The 22,266-nt window shown below is 40.8% G+C and overlaps 1 protein-coding gene across 9 annotated transcripts in view; it reads left to right on the forward strand.

Annotated features, from left to right (window-relative positions):
* Nucleotides 1-22,266, forward strand: part of Pde11 (Phosphodiesterase 11) — a 1,275,799-nt gene that overhangs the window by 1,201,926 nt on the left and 51,607 nt on the right. For all 9 annotated transcript variants that reach the window (XM_071695072.1, XM_071695082.1, XM_071695086.1 and 6 more), the window contains one exon: nt 10,193-10,381. In XM_071695072.1, the coding sequence (XP_071551173.1) occupies nt 10,193-10,381 (189 nt within the window). The remainder of the gene's footprint in view (nt 1-10,192; nt 10,382-22,266) is intronic.

Genomic DNA, 22,266 nt, shown 5'->3' on the forward strand with positions numbered 1-22,266 from the left:
ACCTTTGCATTTAAGTCACCCATCACTATAACCCGGTCTCGTGCATCAAAACCACTAACACACTCATTCAGCTGCTCCCAAAACACTTGCCTCTCATGATCTTTGAAGAATGTATGTGAGAAATACTTAGAAAAACAGATGGATTTGTATGTAGCATTTATGGATCTGGAGAAAGCATATGATAGGGTTGATAGAGATGCTTTGTGGAAGGTTTTAAGATTATATGGTGAGGGAGGTAAGTTGCTGGAAGCAGTGAAAAGTTTCTACCAAGGATGTAAGGCATGTGTACGAGTAGGAAGAGAGGAGAGTTATTGGTTCCTGGTGAATGTCGGTTTGCTACAGGGGTGCATGACGTCTCCATGGTTAAAGAAGGAAGGGGTGGTTAGGGAGATGAATGCAGAGTTTTGGAGAGGGACAAGTATGCAGTCTGTTGTGGATAAGAGGGCTTGGGAAGTGAGTCAGTTGTCGTTTGCTGATGATACAGTGCTGGTGGCTGATTTGGCTGAGAAACTGCAGAGGTTCATGACTGAGTTTGGTAAAGTGTGTGAAAGAAGAAAGTTGAGAGTAAATGTGAATAAGAGCAAGGAAATTAGGTTCAGTAGTTTTGAGGGACAAGTTAATTGGGAGGTAAATTTGAATGGAGAAAAACTGGAGGAAGTGAAGTGTTTTAGATATCTGGTAGTGCACTTAGCAGCAGATGGAACCAGGGAAGCGGAAGTGAGTCACAGGTGGGAGAGGGGGCGAAGGATCTGAGAGCATTATCTGAGAGAGCAAAAATGGGCGTGTTTGAAGGAATAGTGACAGATATAGGGTGTTTTGGTCGAGGTGGTGTGCAAAGTGTGAGGGTAAGGGAGAATGGCTTGGTAAACAGAGAGGAGGTAGTGAAAGCAGTGGAATTTATTAAAAAAGGGGGTGACTGTGTTGTTGACTGGTTGGTAAGGATATTCAATGGATGTATGGTTCATGGTGAGGTGCCTGAGGATTGGCGGAATGCATGCATAGTGCCATTGTACAAAGGCAGAAGGGATAAAGGCGAGTGTTCAAATTACAGAGGTATATGTTTGTTGAGTATTCCTGGGAAATTATATGGGAGGGTATTGATTGAAAGGGTAAAGGCATGTATAGAGCATCAGATTGGGGAAAGCAGTGTGGTTTCAGATGTGGTAGAGGATGTGTGGATCAGGTGTATGCTTTGAAGAATGTATGTGAGAAATACTTTGAAAAACAGATGGATTTGCATGTAGCATTTATGGATCTGGAGAAGGCATATGGTAGAGATGCTTTGTGGAAGGTATTAAGAGTATAAGGTGTGGGAGGTAAGTTGCTTGAACCAGTGAAAAGTTTTTATCAATGATGTAATGCATGTGTGCGAGTAGGAAGAGAGGAAAGTGATTGGTTCCCTGTGAATGTCGGTTTGTGGCAGGGGGTGTGTGATGTCTCCATGATTATTTAATTTGTTTAGGGATGGGGTTGTTAGGGAGGTGAATGCAAGAGTTTTGGAGAGAGGAGCAAGTGTGCAGTCTGTTGTGGATGAGAGGGCTTGGGAAGTGAGTCAGTTGTTGTTCGCTGATGATACAGCACTAGTGGCTGATTTGAGTGGGAAACTGCAGAAGTTGGTGACTGAGTTTGGTAAAGTGTGTGAAAGAAGAGAGCTGACGGTAAATGTGAATAAGAGCAAGGTTATTAGGTTCAATAGGGTTGAGGGACAAGTTAATTGGGAGGTAAGTTTGAATGGAGAAAAACTGGAGGAAGTGAAGTGTTTTAGATATCTTGGAGTGGAATTAGCAGTGGATGGAACCATGGAAACGGAAGTGAGTCACAGGGTGGAGGAGGGAATGAAGGTACTGGGAGCGTTGAAGAATGTGTGGAAGGCAAGAACGTTATCTCGGAGCAAAAATGGGTATGTTTGAAGGAATAGTGGAATAGTGGTTCCAACAATGTTATATGGTTGCGAGGCATGGGCTGTAGATAGGGTTGTGCGGAGGAGGGTGGTTGTGTTGAAATGAAATGTTTGAGGACAATATGTGGTGTGAGGTGGTTTGATCGAATAAGTAATGAAAGGGTAAGAGAGATATGTGGTAATAAAATGAGTGTGCATGAGAGAGCAGAAGAGAGTGTATTGAAATGGTTTAGCCACAAAGAGAGAATGAGCGAGGAAGGAGTGACAAAGAGGTTATATGTGTCAGAGGTGGAGGGAAGAAGAAGTGGGAGACCAAATTGGAGGTGGAAGGATGGAGTGAAAAAGATTTTTAGTGATCAGGGCCTGAACATACAGGAGGGTGAAAGGTGTACAGGGAATAGAGTGAATTGGAATGATGTGGTATACTGGGGTTGATGTGCTCTCATGGATTGGACCAGGGCATGTGAAGCGTCTGGTAGGTTTTGTGGGGCTTGGATGCGGAAAGGGAGCTCTTCACGTGCACACAGGGGGAGGGGGGGTGCTGTTTCATGTGTGGCAGGGTGGTGATAGGAATGGATGGGGGCAGCAAGTATGAGTGTGTACATGGGTATATATGCCTTTGTATGTATATATATGTATACATTGAAATGTATAGGTGTGTATATGTGCGTGTGTGGGCGTTTATGTATATACATGTGTATGTGGGTTGGTTGGGCTATTCTTTCGTCTTTTTCCTTGGGCTACCTTGCAAACGCTGGAGACAGTGAATATGTATGATAAAATAAATATTATTATTTATTTATTTTGCTTTGTCACTGTCTCCCGCATTAGCGAGGTAGTGCAAGGAAACAGACAAAAGAATGGCCCTACCCACCCACATACACATGTATATACATACACGTCCACACACGCAAATATACATACCTATACATCTCAACGTATACATATATATATACACACACACACATATACATATATACACATGTACATAATTCATACAACCCCCTCCCCCCTCATGTGCACGAAGGTGGCACTAGGAAAAGACAACAAAGGCCACATTCACTCACACTCGATCTCTAGCTGTCATTTAATAATTTACCGAAACCACAGCTCCCTTTCCACATCCAGACCCCACACAACTTTCCATGGTTTACCCCAGATGCTTCACATGCCCTGGTTCAATCCATTGACAGCACGTCGACCCCAGTGTACCACATCGTTCCAATTCACTCTATTCCTTGCAAGCCTTTACCCTCCTGCATGTTTAGGCCCCGATCACTCAAAATCTTTTTCACTCCTTCTTTCCCCATCCAATTTGGTCTCCCACTTCTCCTCTTTCCTTTCACCTCTGACACATATATCCTCTTGGTCAATCTTTCCTCACTCATTCTCTCCATGTGACCAAACCATTTCAAAACACCCTCTTATGCTCTCTCAACCACACTCTTTTTATTACCACACATCTCTCTTACCCTATTATTACTTACTCGATCAAACCACCTCACACCACATATTGTCCTCAAACAACTTATTTCCAGCACATCCACCCTCCTCTGCACAACTCTATCTATAGCCCACGCCTCGCAACCATATTACATTGTTGGAACCACTATTCCTTCAAACATACCCATTTTTGCTTTCTGAGATAATGTTCTCAACTTCCACACAATTTTCAACGCTCGCAGAACTTTCGCCCCCTCCCCCACCCTATGATTCACTTTCATTTCCATGGTTCCATCCACTGCCAAATCCACTCCCAGATATCTAAAACACTTCACTTCCTCCAGTTTTTCTCCATTCAAACTTACCTCCCAATTGACTTGTCCCTCAACCCTACTGTACCTAATAACCTTGCTCTTATTCACATTTACTCTCAGCTTTCTTCTTTCACACACTTTACCAAACTCAGTCACCAGCTTCTGTAGTTTCTCACACGAATCAGCCACCTGTACTGTATCATCAGCGAACAACAACTGACTCACTTCCCAAGCTCTCTCATCCATAACAGACTGCATACTTGCCCCTCTTTCCAAAACTCTTGCATTCACCTCCCTAACAACCCCATCTATAAACAAATTAAACAACCATGGAGACATCACACACCCCTGCCGCAAACCTACATTCACTGAGAACCAATCACTTTCCTCTCTTCCTACACATACACATGCCTTAAATCCTTGATAAAAACTTTTCACTGCCTCTAACAACTTGCCTCCCGCACCATATATTCTTAATACCTTCCACAGAGCATCTCTATCAACTCTATCATATGCCTTCTCCAGATCCATAAATGCTACATACAATTCCATTTGCTTTTCTAAGAATTTCTCATACATTCTTCAAAGCAAACAACTTATCCAAACACCTTATCCACACATCCTCTACCACTTCTAAAACCACACTGTTCTTTCCCAATCTGATGCTCTGTACATGCCTTCGCCCTCTCAATCAATACCCTCCCATATAATTTACCAGGAATACTCAACAAACTTATACCTCTCAAATTTGAGCACTCACTTTTATCCCCTTTGCCTTTGTACAATGGCACTATGCAAGCATTCCACCATCCTCAGGCACCTCACCATGAGTCATACATACATTAAATAACCTTACCAACCAGTCAACAATACAGCCACCCCCCTTTTTAATAAATTCCACTGCAATACCATCCAAACCCGCTGCCTTGCCTGCTTTCATCTTCCGTAAAGCTTTTACTACCTCTTCTCTGTTTACCAAATCATTCTTCCTAACCCTCTCACTTTGCACACCACCTCGACCAAAACACTCTATATCTATCACTCTTTCATCAAACACATTCAACAAACCTTCAAAATACTCACTCCATCTCCTTCTCACATCACCACTACTTGTTATCACCTCCCCATTAGCCCCCTTCACTGAAGTTCCCATTTGTTCCCTTGTCTTGTCTTTATTTACCTCCTTCCAAAACATCTTTTTATTCTCACAAAAATTTAATGATACTCTCTCACCCCAACTCTCATTTGCCCTCTTTTTCACCTCTTGCACTTTTCTCTTGACCTCTTGCACTTTTCTCTTGACCTCCTGCCTCTTTCTTTTATACATCTCCCAGTCATTTGCATTATTTCCCTGCAAAAATCGTCCAAATGCCTCTCTCTTCTCTTTCACTAATAATCTTACTTCTTCATCCCACCATTCACTACCCTTTCTCATCTGCCCACCTCCCACGCTTCTCATGCCACAAGCATCCCTTGTGCAAGCCATCACTGCTTCCCTAAATACATCCCATTCCTTCCCCACTCCCCTTACGTCCTTTGTTCTCACCTTATTCCATTCTGTACTCAGTCTCTCCTGGTACTTCCTCTCTCAAGTCTCCTTCCCAAGCTCACTTACTCTCACCCCTCTCCCAACATTCTCTCTTCTTTTCTGAAAACCTCTACAAATCTTCACATTCGCCTCCATAAGATAATGATCTGCCATCCCTCCAGTTGCACCTCTCAGCACATTAACATCCAGAAGTCTCTCTTTCGCACACCTATCAGATTAGGGTGTCTAAATGTGTGTGGATGTAACCAAGATGAGAAAAAAGGAGAGATAGGTGGTATGTTTGAGGAAAGGAACCTCGATGTTTTGGATCTGAGTGAAACGAAGCTCAAGGGTAAAGGGGAAGAGTGGTTTGGGAATGTCTTGGGAGTAAAGTCAGGGGTTGGTGAGAGGACAAGAGCAAGGGAAGGATTAGCCCTACTCCTGAAACAGGAGTGGTGGGAGTATGTGATAGAGTGTAAGAAAGTAAACTCTAGATTGATATGGGTAAAACTGAAAGTGGATAGAGAGAGATGGGTGTTTATTGGTGCATATGCACCTGGGCATGAGAAGAAAGATCACGAGAGGCAATTGTTTTGGGAGCAGCTGAGTTAGTGTTTTAGTGGTTTTGATGCACGAGACCAGGTTATAGTGATGGGTGATTTGAATGCAAAGGTGAGTAATGTGGCAGTTGAGGGAATAATTGGTATACATGGGGTGTTCAGTGTTGTAAATGGAAATGGTGAAGAGCTTGTAGATTTATGTGCTGAAAAAGGACTGGTGATTGGGAATACCTGGTTTAAAAAGAGATATACATAAGTATATGTATGTAAGTAGGAGAGATGGCCAGAGAGCGTTATTGGAAAATAAATATATAATATGAAAAATATTAATGGATCTTAACAGAGCATATAGACTTGACCCCTTAACCAGGCTTTCTGAAAAATGGGTGTTTTTAAAGCAAGGGGAGAACAGTTTTCCTCTAATGAAATGAAAGGACATCTCAAAAACATGATAAAAAACAATAGAGAAACAAGTGAAATATGCCATAGCTTTCCTTAGGGAAACAAAATAGAGATAAAAACTTCTGTTGGAAGCATATTGCTTCGATAGCTTTAAGTGTTAAACAGCCCAATGTTGACTTATACTAACTGTTGCTACCTTTCTTTTATAATGTTTTGATGCATCTGGTTCTATTTTTCATCATCTAATGGATTTTAGAGTATCAACTAGATTGCTAGACTCCTTATTGCTACTGAGGAAATACAGAATGATATCATCTACACTGCACAGTCTGCTGTTACATTCTTGCTACACCATGGCTGAAGGGAAATTGAAGAACTTGTGTGTAATTGATGTATAAAGTTCCTTTAGGCATCTTATGCCACCACCATAGATGAGTATAAATTCAATTATTGGCACAAAAACATGAATCATATATCTAGGTGAGGTCCCCTTTACCACTCAAGATAGATCTACATGAAGTCTAGTTATAGGGTTAAAGAGGAAGCTTTTAAAGAAATTTTGACTCTGATGTGTATGGAAGACTTCTGAGTGCTGTTAAAGTCTTTTGCATTGGAATTAGTAACGGAGTAAATTTGGTTAGTAAGACTCTGATGTGTATGAAAGACTTATGATTGCTGTTAAAGAGTTTTTGCATTGGATTGAGTAACTTGTGGGAGTAAATTTAGTTAATAGGCTGTTGACAGCAGCCACCCAGGATGGTACTACTATCCTGACTGAGTAGCATTAAAGTAGTTCCCAGAACCATCTTACACCCTCCATGTTAGGATTGCTGGTCTTTCTGTTTCATCATGTTCTCTTTCCAAGGACCAAACACCTACTCAAGCCTCACTTATTTTCTTTTTATGAGTTCTCTGGTCTACAAAATTATTTTTGAGTATATTCATGATACAGTTCCTCAAACCTATGGCCCCTAGTCCCTGGCTTCATGAGATGCTAAGAATCTCTGGGATACTGCCCGACTCTACTGCCAATGACAGAAAGGGCTCATACAGTAGTAGTACTGACCTCTCCCATGACCTTACCCTCTCTGATCAACCTGGCTCCTTTTCTGTTCACTGTACCAACATTCATGGTCTCTCTAGTAACACCATCTGTCTAGTAACTCTTATTATTTTACTTTTCTTTGAGACTCAGTTGCCTAATGATGTTCTCACTACCCCCCCCCCCCCTTTCATATCCAACTATAATCTCCAGTTCTAAAGTTGGTGTGTATGTTTATTCCAACATCATTACACCTGTTGCATGCCTCAAGGACCTTAAGTCCCAGACTTTAATGTTATTTGGCTTTCTTCATCAATCTAAACTCATGTCATGAGACTGGTATCCTCTCATCCACAAGCTGAGATCCTCTACTTAGGGGATTTCAACTCTCACCATAGGGAATGGTTGAATCCTTTTCATACAGATGGTGGGGTAGTGAAGCCCTCACATTATCCATTCTCAAAGATCTAGAGCACCTCACCCATATTCCTGACTGCTGATATTCTGGATCGGTTTTTCACCTCTAAACCTTCGCACTGTAACTACACAGTCTTGCCTCAATCAGTGATATAACCACACTTTCATAAATGTATGTATTTTAATGGCACATCCCCATCCAGCAGCCCCTTCTAGACATGAATATTGGCACCTCATTAAAGCTGTCTTGAATAACTTACAAAAATTCTTCTCTTACTTTCCCTGGTTAAATTACTGTCTCTTATGTGGTGATACTTCTATCTCCACCAAATGCATAGCTGAGGTTATTTTTGTGGGAATAGAAACACGTATCCCCTCTTCCTCCAGATGACCTCTTCTTCCAATCCATGGTTCCACCGTTCCAGTTCTGAGGCCAAATAGGCATGGGATCCGGCATATCAGGCTTGGAAAAACTCTCCTTCCTCTGACTCCCATTCTGCACTTATCACTGCCCATATTCAATGCAAGTACATTATCCATGAGGCAAAGCATCAATCACAACTTCTGTCGCTTTATCTTTCCTTCATTTTCTGTTCTGATGATACTATAGCTGTCTATCCCATAAACAAAGCAACTCTCTTTGGTTCCCATTTCTCCTCTATTTTGCCGTGGGATAACTATTAACTTGCCTTCACCCCCTGATGCTCTACTTAGTAATACTATGACCCTTCCTGTAATCTCTTTTCACACAATCCAAAAAGTGCTTCTCCCTCTTCAGGTCCTGATGACATCCATCGTGTGTTGATATTTCCCATATATAAAAGGATGACCAGTCTAACCTCCCTAACTATCATCCTGTTGCATTGACATGTACCATTTCTAAAGCCTTTGAATGCCTCCTCAACTCCCATATCCTTAGTCACCTTGAATCCCCAAACAGACACGAATCCAGCTCGCACCCATCAGTCACCTTGAATGAACAGTCTCTCCCACTGAATGAATCACAAACCAGTATAGGCATCACATACAACACTCATATGACTTTCACCTCCACACCAGTAACATCAACAAAAAAGCAACACACAAGCTTAATGCCACCAGAACACTAACTGGCACCAGATTTGGACAAGAAAAAGAATCTCAACATCCTCTTCAAACAATTCATCTAACACACTTTAAACTATGTGCCTCCTGCCTGGTCTAATACATTCTCAAAAACAAATGTAACTAAGTTGCAAACCATTCAAAATCATGCACTCAGAACAATCACTGGCTTCCTAGCAACCAAAAACACCCAACACCTTCACGATGAAACAAAGATCCTTCCAGGGCAGTTCCCCTCAACATGCTTGGCACTCAATACTAGCAACAGCACTAGACCCCTCCCAACCAAACCACTGTATAACTAATCACCATTTCCAAAGTAGAATTAGAAAGCTAACCCCTGTATCGCACTTCAGTAACCTCTATTCACAGATCCCCCATCTCCCAACAGGTATAACACAGACAAAATACAGTGAAATTATCCTGCAAGCAATAAAAACTGACTTCCCAACTCAGTCTTAAACTAAAACCCACTAGAGATATACCACTACATGAATTCCCACATGTTCTGAAGTGCTTCAAATCTTAAAAACCACCTCTCTTAACATCTTGAAACAAAAATTGTATATGTCCTGTATTTGTGGCCGGAACAAAGATAGCAGTGCTTAGATTAATTTGTCTATTGTCACAGTTAGTGAATGATCAGTGATAGAATGGTGTCACTATTCAGTTTTGCTGATCATTTACTTAGGGACCACAGGTCAAGTATAGCCTTGACAGATGCCAAAGATTATATGCTATCCATTACTGTGTTTAGAAAATATATGTTGAAAGACTGGTTTATGTTTTAGTGTATGTAACCCCCCCAAAAAAAAAACCATTAACATCATGACCATGATCGAAAAAAGGACAGTCTTGTTTACATTTGCCATAATTTTTCTATATGGTATAGAAAAGTTCTAATTGTAGACTAGTAATGATGTTTAAAACATTTCTTGTTTTTGAAATGATTCATTCTTATCAAAAGAGTTGTTTAGTTGATCAGATTTTCATTTAGAACAAGGCCATGGTTGGGTAAAGGAGCTCTAGGAAATCAATGTGAAATAATATGTGTATGCAGCTGGGGTTGGGTTGCTTTGCTTTCCTTGTTTGGTTGGTTGCATAATAAAAGTACCAAATGGCAGGTATAAGGAAATATCAGACTGCTGAAAGATTTTGTGTGGTTTACTCATAAAAATTATGGAAAGTGCAAGTGATATCTCTAACAGACCCTTTAATAAAAGTTTAATATAAGAAACAGTTTTATAAACTTTCACAGGCAATGTATAACCTCTTCCATATGGCAGCTGAGAATGGAAAGGGTTAATGTCTTTAGGTGGAGTTGAATTAAAATATTCTGATTACTGGAGATTTTAATTGATTCATGGGATGCTTCTGTCTGTTATTAATCAATATCAATGCTGTATTTATTTCATAAATGGAATTCATGGTATTATTCTATTTTTATATCAATATTCTTATTGCCTGTATTGTGCTGTTTAGAGCCTCATCACCACTGGCCCAGCTATACACAACATCAACAATGGAACATCATCACTTTGATCAGAGTGTCATGATTCTCAATTCAGCAGGAAACCAAATCCTCAGCAACTGTACCCCTGATGAGTATTCACGGGTAATCAGCGTCTTAGAAGATGCAATCCTTGCTACTGATTTGGCGGTGTATTTCAGGTAATGTTGGCTTTGATATTTTATTTTATTGAAGTAATTAGTGGTTTTCATGGAACTATCTTTATTAATATGTTGCAGTGTAAGTATCCAAGCATTCCGAGTTCATGCACAGTAATAGCACTCGTGTGAAAAAGTTAAAAGATTAGAATTTGTATTCTGTGTGTTGTGAGAAGGATAAGTGCTTTTAGGAATAAACTGGTTTATATGTTTGCAGTTCATGCAAGATGCATAGTATTTTAACTTGCACATCATTGCTGTAACTGTGAGAATATACTTAGTCCTTCATTGTCTTTGACTTGATTAGAGGCAACAGAATAGAACCATGGAGATTGGTTAGACTTTTAAGTAATAGAGAAAGTTTGTTAACTGACTGACTGACTGTGAGGATGTTTACTAAAGACAAAAGACTGATGAGAAATTATTGATAAAGTTGAGTAGATGTGCTTATTATTAATGAAACTAAATAAAGAGGGAGAGAGAGAGTACCTATAACAATATTTGCTAGGATGGCAGGGTTAGCACAGAGAACTCCCCACATGTCTTGTTATTAAGTTACACTGTTTCTTTTGGCCATTACTCTTTTAACATTAGTATCTGGACAAAGTTCATCAGGTATTGGCTTCAGCCATAAATCTAATCTTCTTTTGAATGCTTCTATAGTCAGTCATGGATAATTCTTGTGCTATATTATTAAATTTAGTTTTAACCATTTTTTTTTGCAGGACATTCATATACTTTTGTCTGATATCTCTTTATTATGTTTTTAGGAATTACTCCTAATCCAATGATTCCGTATTTTCTTATTGAGATGCTTACAGATTTAAACATTATTCTTTAGGTCCTCTTTTTGCTACATGCATGTCTTATGATGTGTCATTCTCTTCTTTTTAGAATATATGGTTCGAGTTCTTTCAGTTTTTCATATTCATGCATATCCTCCAGACCATAAGTTTTGCTTGTGAAGAATTTCTGTATTCTTGCTAATTTGTGTATTTCCCTCTGCTTAACTACATAACATCTCTAGACAGACATGTGTGCTAGGTAAGTGATGCCTCCACACAGATATTTATGCATTGAGTTTTATGCCTCAATTTCAAGGCTATGTGCTAAGTATGGATGGTGGCTTGGGTGGCAAGATAATTTCTTCCCTCAGTCAGTCATCTCTCAGCCATGCCATGACTTTTATTGGAAGGTAACTGAACTGCCTTTAGTTTGGCGTAGAGGACCAGGCAGAAGATGATCCTGAGTTATTTGACTGTGATAATCCATCTTTGGAGAGTTGTTACATGGACACAGCTTTTCCAATACTGAAAGCTGACTAAGATGAGGCTGAAATAGATTTTCTGGCAGAAGTGGAGGCACTGTTGCCAGCACCTTCCTGACCCTGATGACATTGATTATGACAAACAGCTGGTAATCATTAGTGATGTAACAGAAGTGAGATTTCATACATCCATGGATGCAGATATGAATGTTGCAAGTACACACCTATGGAAGTGAATATGGAAGTGGATGTACTCTTTTAAAAGAATTTTACCACTTGACCATCATCCCTATTTCCCCATTATCCCTTTATCAAAAAATAGTACAGGGAAAGTAAATACAAAGTCGGTAAACAAAACATGGAAGAAGTAATATATTAATGAGTTTTAGCCACACTTCAGCAGTAGACAACACTTTAAATTTTTAGCGAAAAATAAGTTACTAGGATGCAGGACAAGGACCCAAATTGTTATGCATCCCACTAACGACTTTTCCTTCTGCCCATTTGGATGTGGTCATTTTAGACTCACTGCTCAGCTAATACTCTTTATTTGTGTTCATCTTTTATTCTTTACATATACTGGAAGGTTGTACTTCAAAAATAAAAGTTTTTCAGCTTTTTCTCCTTTCAACCTACTTCTCATGATAAATTGCTCTAGCACACTGAATAAATGTTCACTAGGAACACTTGTGGGAGGACATGCAAGTTGTAGCTAATTTGGTCAGACATGGATACACATTTTCCCCCAGACTTCCTCTAAACCAAGGAATCATCATCTTCCCCAATTTTTTTTCTCCTTGTGATACTCAATTAATTTTGATGAGTTCTTGCATCATTCAATTTTTGATTCATTATCACTTTGAAGCCAGTAGTGCATTCACTGAGTCTAGGAGTGAGTTGGATTTGCTTGTTGAAGCTGTCAACTTAGCTGGTTCATTGTGCTATATTTATTTTACCGTTGCTCTCAGGACATCTCCAATAATGTTTGCATCTGATCTACGATATTGCAGAAACAATATAGTGTTCTCTGAACATGATTTGTGACATATGAAGAGAAAAACAATTTTGCCTTGAATTTTGGTTTAACATATGTTGCTAAAGCATATATGTTATTGGTTTCCAAGCCATCGAATCTTTTTGATAACTTTAATTGCATTGTTTCTGTAATTGTTTCAATTACATGATCATATACATCCAACATCCACATAGCTAAAGTGTAGATGTTAGAAACAGATTCAGAAGTGAAATATATACAGAAGTTTCCTGGAAGCAGAAATGGAAGTGACTGTCACATGCTATTATTATTATACTTAACCGCTGTTTCCCACATCAGCAAGGTAGCACTGGGAAACAAAGAATGGCCCAACCTTCCACATTCACATATATATATACATAAATACCCATACACGCATGTATACATACATATATATTTCAATGTATACATACATATACATATACACACATGTACATATTCATACTTGCTGCCTTCATCCATTCCCATTGCCACCCTACCACATATGAAATAGCATCCCCCCTACCACCACCACCACCCCAGTGAGGTAGCACCAGGAAAAGACAAAACGCCACATTTGTTCACACTCAGTCTGGCTATCATGTGTAATGCACTGAAACCACAACTCCCTTTCCACATCCAGGCCCCACAGACCTTTCCATGGTTTACCCCAGACGCTTCACATGCCCTGGTTCAATCCATTGACAGCACGTCAACCCTGGTATGCCACATCACTCCAATTCACTCTATTCCTAGCACATCTTTCACCCTCCTGTATGTTTAGGCCCCAATCCTCAAAATCTTTTTCTCTCCATCCTTCCACCTCCAATTTGGCCTCCCACTTCTCCTTCCCTCCACCTCTGACACATATATCCTATTTGTCAATCTTTCCTCACTCATTCTCTCAATGTGTCCAAACCATATCAATACTCCTTCCTCTGCTCTCTCAACCACACTTGTTCTATTACCACACATCTCTCTTACCCTTTCATTACTTATTTGATTAAACCACCTCACACCACATATTGTCCTCATACATTTCATTTCCAACACATCCACTTTCCTCCATACAACCCTATCAATAGCCCATGCCTCACAACCATATAACATTGTTGGAACCACTGTTCCTTCAAACATACCCATTTTTGCTCTCCAAGATAATGTTTTTGCCCTCACACATTCTTCAATGCTCCCAGAACCTGTGCCCCCTCCCCACCCCGTGATTCACTTCCGCTTCCATGGTTCCCTTCGCTGCTAAGTCCACTCCCAGATATCTAAAACACTTCATTTCCTCCAGTTTTTCTCCATTCAAACTTACTTCCCAATTAACTTGTCCTTCAACCCTACTGAATCTAGTAACCTTGCTCTTATTCACATTTACTCTCAACTTTCTTCTTTCACACACTTTACCAAACTCAGTCACCAACTTCTGCAGTTTCTCACCCGAATCAACTACCAGTGCTGTATCATCAGTGAACAACAACTGACTCACTTCCAAAGCCCTCTCATCCACAACAGACTGCATACTTGCCCCTCTCCAAAACTCTTGCATTCACCTCCCTAACCACCCCATCCCTAGACAAATTAAAAAACCATGGAGATATCACGCACCCCTGCCGCAAACCGACATTCACAGGGAAACAATTACTTTCTTCTCTTCTTACTCGTACACATGCCTTACATCCTTGGTAAAAACTTTTCACTGCTTCTAGCAACTTACCTCCCACACCATATACTCAAAATCTTCCACAAACCATCTCTATCCACCCTATCATATGCCTTCTCCAGATCCATAAATGCTACATACAAATCCATCTGTTTTTCTAAGTATTTCTCACATACATTCTTCAAAGCAAACTCCTGATCCACGCATCCTCTACCATTTCTGAAACCACAATTCTCTTCCCCAATTTTTTCCAGGGTTAAGTTACTTTCTGTGATTTAATCATGAAGAGTCTCACACTTTTTCAGTTTCATGTTTCATGCCATTTAAGTCCTAGCTCCACATAATCTTTATCGGACTCCCATGACATATTTCTGTATGGAGTTTGGGCTTTGTGATTTGGAATGAGTGGCCTCATTTAGAGCCATAGGATGACCCTGTCTAGGAGGCCATTCATGCTGTGGTGCAAGTTTGATGTACGAGATGTAAACAATCCAAAACTTTTACTATGTTTTTTCTTGTTTACCCATTGTTTTTTCAAAAACACTTGAACTACTTTGTAATTTATTGATATTGCATGCAGTACTTTTTAGGTATACCTCTCATTATACCATGGATGATGTTCACATATTATATGGGTATTGAATTACATTTATAGTTGCCCTTATTTTGAAGTTTGTCACCTCACTGTGATATCAGTTTTGCTATTGTAACTTGTGTTATTTATTTTCATCATATGATATTTCATTTTCACTCTAACATCATGGCTTTATCAACCTTTTTGTATTTTTTCACTACTGGGATTACCAGTTCACTCTCTTCACACCCTTGGCTCCTCATCCTGTGTAAGAATTCTAGAACTGTTCACTCAAGGATGTCTTCCTTCCATTCTGGTCAGGCACAACTTTTTTGTTATGTGTGTGGGAATATTGATGTAAACAGAGTGACATAGATTGCTGGCAACCCAATCTGTGGGTGTGAGAGAAGGTGGCCATGAAACCTCAACAGGGCCAAAAGTAGTGTTAATAATCCAATGTCCTAAATCATTATTTGATAGTATTTTTATGTGTTTTACGTTTGCATTTTGCACTGTATATGTAATTTTATGGTGTAATGTTTTTCTTACCATTATTTTCTCATCTTCACTGAGATTAATGTGTCATCATTTCTGCAATATTAGGCATCAATGTGTCATTCCCGTATAATTTTTCTTGACATTTTTCTCAGCTTTCACTGTTGTGTTCTTTATCACTATCATTTTTCCCTTATGACCTAGCATTTATTGTTATACCTGTCAGATATACTTCATCTGATATGCCTTGTTTCATAACAATATGTTTGCCATGGGTGATGCTCACAGCACCTGTTATCATAGTAATCATGATTATATAAATTTTTCATATTTATTTTTTAATATGTTAGCCACTGTTGGGATTCTCCATGCCTACTGTATTGCTTAATGCTGTTCATTTTATGTTTAATTGCTCACATATCACTTTGTTTCTTACAAAATGTACAGTACTGTACAACTCATTGACTCATTCAGTTTTATGGTATATTGTTTTTCTTACCATTAGCTTACTGTATTCCTTGGTATTGGTTTTCATGCATAATTCATGGTATGTATATTTCGCCTTCGTCTCCTGAATTTTGGTGTGTATCTACATGGGTGTCAGGGTTTGAGGGCAAAATGTGGTGTGTGGTGGTTTGATCTAGTAAGTAATGAAAGGGCAAGAGAGATGTGTGGCAATAAAAGGAGTGTGGTTGAGAGAGCAGAAGAGGGTGTGTTGAAATGGTTTGGACAATGGAAAGATTGAGTGAGGAAAGATTGACCAAGAGGGAAGAAGGAGAAATGGGAGACCAAATTGGAGGTGGAAGGATGAAGTGAAAAAGATATTGAGGGATCAGGGCCTGAACATACAGGAGGGTGAAAGGCGTGCAAGGAATAAAGTAAATTGGAATGATGTGTCATACTGGGGTCAATGTGCTGTCAGTGGATTGAACCAGGGCATGTGAAGTGTCTGGGGTAAACCATGGAAAGGTCTGTGGGGCCTGGATGTAGAAAGGGATCTGTGGTTTCAGTGCATTACACATGACAGCTAGAGACTGAGTGTGAATGAATGTGGCCTTTTTGTCTGTTCCTGCTTCTGCCTCGCTGGGGGAGGGGGGTGGAATACTATTCTGTGTGTGGCGGGGTGGTGACAGGAATGGATAAAGGTAGCAAGTATGGATATGTACATGTGTATATATGTATGTATACGTTGAAATGTATTATATTTATATTTTATTATACTTTGTCGCTGTCTCCCGCGTTTGCGAGGTAGCGCAAGGAAACAGACGAAAGAAATGGCCCAACCCCCCCCCCATACACATGTATATACATACGTCCACACACGCAAATATACATACCTACATAGCTTTCCATGGTTTACCCCAGACGCTTCACATGCCTTGCTTCAATCCACTGACAGCACGTCAACCCCGGTATACCACATCGCTCCAATTCACTCTATTACTTGCCCTCCTTTCACCCTCCTGCATGTTCAGGCCCCGATCACACAAAATCTTTTTCACTCCATCTTTCCACCTCCAATTTGGTCTCCCTCTTCTCCTTGTTCCCTCCACCTCTGACACATATATCCTCTTGGTCAATCTTTCCTCACTCATCCTCTCCATGTGCCCAAACCACTTCAAAACACCCTCTTCTGCTCTCTCAACCACGCTCTTTTTATTTCCACACATCTCTCTTACCCTTACGTTACTCACTCGATCAAACCACCTCACACCACACATTGTCCTCAAACATCTCATTTCCAGCACATCCATCCTCCTGCGCACAACTCTATCCATAGCCCACGCCTCGCAACCATACAACATTGTTGGAACCACTATTCCTTCAAACATACCCATTTTTGCTTTCCGAGATAATGTTCTCGACTTCCGCACATTTTTCAAGGCCCCCAGGATTTTCGCCCCCTCCCCCACCCTATGATCCACTTCCGCTTCCATGGTTCCATCCGCTGCCAGATCCACTCCCAGATATCTAAAACACTTCACTTCCTCCAGTTTCTCTCCATTCAAAGTCTCCTCCCAATTGACTTGACCCTCAACCCTACTGTACCTAATAACCTTGCTCTTATTCACATTTACTCTTAACTTTCTTCTTCCACACACTTTTCCAAACTCAGTCACCAGCTTCTGCAGTTTCTCACATGAATCAGCCACCAGCGCTGTATCATCAGCGAACAACAACTGACTCACTTCCCAAGCTCTCTCATCCCCAACAGACTTCATACTTGCCCCTCTTTCCAAAACTCTTGCATTCACCTCCCTAACAACTCCATCCATAAACAAATTAAACAACCATGGAGACATCACACACCCCTGCCGCAAACCTACATTCACTGAGAACCAATCACTTTCCTCTCTTCGCTTGTGTGGAAGTTTATATTTATACATGTGTATGTGGGAGGGTTGGGCCATTCCTCGTCTGTTTCCTTGCACTACCTTGCTAATGCAGAAGATGGCAGTTAAGTTATGATAAATAAATAAAGAAATATTACACATGACAGCTAGAGACTGAGTGTGAACGAATGTGGCCTTTGTTGTTGTTTCCTAGAGCTATCTCGCACGCACAGGGGGAGGGGGGGTGCCATTTTGTGTGTGGTGGGGTGGCAACAGGAATGGATAAAGGAAGCATGTATGAATATGTACATGTGTATATATGTATGTGTGTCTGTATGTATATGTATGTATAAGTATGTATATGTGTGCGTGTATGGGTATTTTTGAAGGAATAGTGGTTCCAACAATGTTGTATGGTTGCAAGGCATGGGCTATGGATAGAGTTGTGTGCAGGAGGGTGGATGTGCTGGAAATGAGATGTTTGAGGTCAATATGTGGTGTGAGGTGGTTTGATCAAGTAAGTAATGTAAGGGTAAGAGAGATGTGTGGAAATAAAAAGAGCGTGGTTGAGAGAGCAAAAGAGGGTGTTTTGAGATGGTTTGGGCACATGGAGAGAATGAGTGAGGAAAGATTGACCAAGAGGATATATGTGTCGGAGGTGGAGGGAACAAGGAGAAGTGGGAGACCAAATTGGAGGTGGAAAGATGGAGTGAAAAAGATTTTGAGTGATCAGGGCCTGAACATGCAGGAGGGTGAAAGCAGGCTAGGAATAGAGTGAATTGGATCAATGTGGTATACCGGGGTCGACGTGCTGTCAATGGATTGAATCAGGGCATGTAAAGCGTCTGGGGTAAACCATGGAAAGTTCTGTGGGGCCTGGATGTGGAAAGGGAGCTGTGGTTTTGGGCATTATTACATGACAGCTAGAGACTGAGTGTGAAGGAATGGGGACTTTGTTGTCTTTTCCTAGCGCTACCTCGCACACATCAGGGGGGGAGGGGGATGTTATTCCATGTGTGGCGATGGGAATAAATAAAGGCAGACAGTATGAATTATGTACATGTGTATATATGTATATGTCTGTGTGTGTATATATATGTGTACATTGAGATGTATAGGTATGTATTTGAGTGTGTGGACATGTATGTATATACATATGTATGGGGGTGGGTTGGGCCATTTCTTTCGTCTGTTTCCTTGCGCTACCTCACAAACGTGGGAGACAGCGACAAAGCAAAATAGAAATAAATAAATGTGTGTGTGTGTGTGTGGGCGTTCATGTATATACATGTGTTTGTGGGTGGGTTGGGCCATTCTTTCGTCTGTTTCCTTGCACAAACTCGCTAACACAGGAGACAGCAACAAAGTATGATAAAAAAATAAGAAATAAAAAATATTACTGTAGTGATCATTGATTGCATTGTGCATTTATTATTTACATGTGTACTTTCCACTTACAGTATTTTGAATTTGCCTTTTGTATTTTTTATGTGTATATTCTTTTACAGTTATATTATTCTACAACTGTCTGTTGTATTTTGTGGGAAGACTGTTTTCCTCAAGCTTCTGTACTTTTAAATTCAATGTAGGTTCCCTTCCTCTTAACTGTGGGTGCTATGCCCATAGAAATTTTAATTAATGGTAAACAGAGAAGAGGTAGTAAAAGCTTTGCGGAAGATGAAAGCCGGCAAGGCAGCAGGTTTGGATGGTATTGCAGTGGAATTTATTAAAAAATGGGGTGACTGTATTGTTGACTGGTTGGTAAGGTTATTTAATGTATGTATGACTCATGGTGAGGTGCCTGAGGATTGGCAGAATGCGTGCATAGTGCCATTGTACAAAGGCAAAGGGGATAAGAGTGAGTGCTCAAATTACAGAGGTATAAGTTTGTTGAGCATTCCTGGTAAATTATATGGGAGGGTATTGATTGAGAGGGTGAAGGCATGTACAGAGCATCAGATTGGGGAAGAGCAGTGTGGTTTCAGAAGTGGTAGAGGATGTGTGGATCAGGTGTTTGCTTTGAAGAATGTATGTGAGAAGTACTTAGAAAAGCAAATGGATTTGTATGTAGCATTTATGGATCTGGAGAAGGCATATGATAGAGTTGATAGAGATGCTCTGTGGAAGGTATTAATAATATATGGTGTGGGAGGCAAGTTGTTAGAAGCAGTGAAAAGTTTTTATCGAGGGTGTAAGGCATGTGTACGTGTAGGAAGAGAGGAAAGTGATTGGTTCTCAGTGAATGTAGGTTTGCGGCAGGGGTGTGTGATGTCTCCATGGTTGTTTAATTTGTTTATGGATGGGGTTGTTAGGGAGGTGAATGCAAGAGTTTTGGAAAGAGGGGCAAGTATGAAGTCTGTTGGGGATGAGAGAGCTTGGGAAGTGAGTCAGTTGTTGTTCGCTGATGATACAGCGCTGGTGGCTGATTCATGTGAGAAACTGCAGAAGCTGGTGACTGAGTTTGGTAAAGTGTGTGGAAGAAGAAAGTTAAGAGTAAATGTGAATAAGAGCAAGGTTATTAGGTACAGTAGGGTTGAGGGTCAAGTCAATTGGGAGGTGAGTTTGAATGGAGAAAAACTGGAGGAAGTGAAGTGTTTTAGATATCTGGGAGTGGATCTGGCAGCAGATGGAACCATGGAAGCGGAAGTGGATCATAGGGTGGGGGAGGGGGCGAAAATTCTGGGAGCCTTGAAGAATGTGTGGAAGTCGAGAACATTATCTCGGAAAGCAAAAATGGGTATGTTTGAAGGAATAGTGGTTCCAACAATGTTGTATGGTTGCGAGGCGTGGGCTATGGCTAGAGTTGTGCGCAGGAGGATGGATGTGCTGGAAATGAGATGTTTGAGGACAATGTGTGGTGTGAGGTGGTTTGATCGAGTAAGTAACGTAAGGGTAAGAGAGATGTGTGGAAATAAAAAGAGCGTGGTTGAGAGAGCAGAAGAGGGTGTTTTGAAATGGTTTGGGCACATGGAGAGAATGAGTGAGGAAAGATTGACCAAGAGGATATATGTGTCGGAGGTGGAGGGAACGAGGAGAAGAGGGAGACCAAATTGGAGGTGGAAAGATGGAGTGAAAAAGATTTTGTGTGATCGGGGCCTGAACATGCAGGAGGGTGAAAGGAGGGCAAGGAATAGAGTGAATTGGAGCGATGTGGTATACCGGGGTTGACGTGCTGTCAGTGGATTGAATCAAGGCATGTGAAGCGTCTGGGGTAAACCATTGAAAGCTGTGTAGGTATGTATATTTGCGTGTGTGGACGTATGTATATACATGTGTATGGGGGTGGGTTGGGCCATTTCTTTCGTCTGTTTCTTTGCGCTACCTCGCAAACGCGGGAGACAGCGACAAAGCAAAAAAAAAAAAAATGTTCCTGAGAAATTATATGGGAGGTTATCGATTGTAAAGGTAAAGGCATGTACAGAGCATCAAATTGGGGAAGAGCAGTGTGGTTTCAGAAGTGGTAGAGGATGTGTGGATCAGGTGTTTGCTTTGAAGAATGTATGTGAGAAATACTTAGAAAAACAGATGGATTTGTGTGTGTAGCATTTATGGATCTGGAGAAGGCATATGATAGAGTTGATAGGGATGCTCTGTGGAAGGTATTGAGAGTATATGGTGCGGGAGGTAAGTTGCTAAAAGCAGTGAAAAGTTTTTATCGAGGATGTAAGGCATGTGTGTGAGTATGAAGAGAGAAAAGTGATTGGTTCCTAGTGAATGTCGGTTTGCGGCAAAGGTGCGTAGTGTCTCCATAGATGTTTAATTTGTTTATGGATGGGGTTGTTAGGGAGGTGAATGCAAGCATTTTGGAGAGAGGGGCAAGTATGCAGCCTGATGTGGATGAGAGGGCTTGGGAAGTGAGTCAGTTGTTCGCTGATGATACAGCGCTGGTGGCTGATTCAGGTGAGAAACTGCAGAAGCTGGTGACTCAGTTTGGTAAAGTGTGTGAAAGAAGAAAGCTGAGAGTAAATGTGAATAAGAGCAAGGTTATTAGGTTCAGTAGGGTTGAGGAGTTAATTGGGAGGTAAGGTTGAATGGAGAAAAAACTGGAGGAAGTAAAGTGTTTTAGATATCTGGGAGTGGATTTAGCAGCGGATGGAACCATGGAAGCGAAAGTGAGTCACACGGTGGGGGAGGGAGTGAAGGTTTTGGGAGCGATGAAGAATGTGTGGAAGGATAGAACTTTATCTTGGACAGCAAAAATGGGTTTGTTTGAAGGAGTAGTGGTTCCAACAATGTTATATGGTTACGAGGCATGGCTATAGATAGGTTTGTACGGAGGAGGGTAGATATGTTGGAAATGAAATGTTTGAGGACAATATGTGGTGTGAGGTTGTTTGATCAAGTAAGTAATGAAAGGGTAAGAGAGATGCGTGGTAATAAAAAGAGTGTGGGAGAGAGAGCAGAAGAGGGTGTGTTGAAATGGTTTGGTCACATGGAGATAATGAATAAGGAAAGATTGACAAAGAGGATATATGGGTCAGAGGTGGATGGAATGAGGAGTGGGAGACCAAATTGGAGGTGGAAGGATGGAGTAAAAACGA

The sequence above is a fragment of the Panulirus ornatus genome, chromosome 4 (genome assembly GCF_036320965.1).
Source record: "Panulirus ornatus isolate Po-2019 chromosome 4, ASM3632096v1, whole genome shotgun sequence".
NCBI classification, from domain to species: domain Eukaryota; kingdom Metazoa; phylum Arthropoda; class Malacostraca; order Decapoda; family Palinuridae; genus Panulirus; species Panulirus ornatus.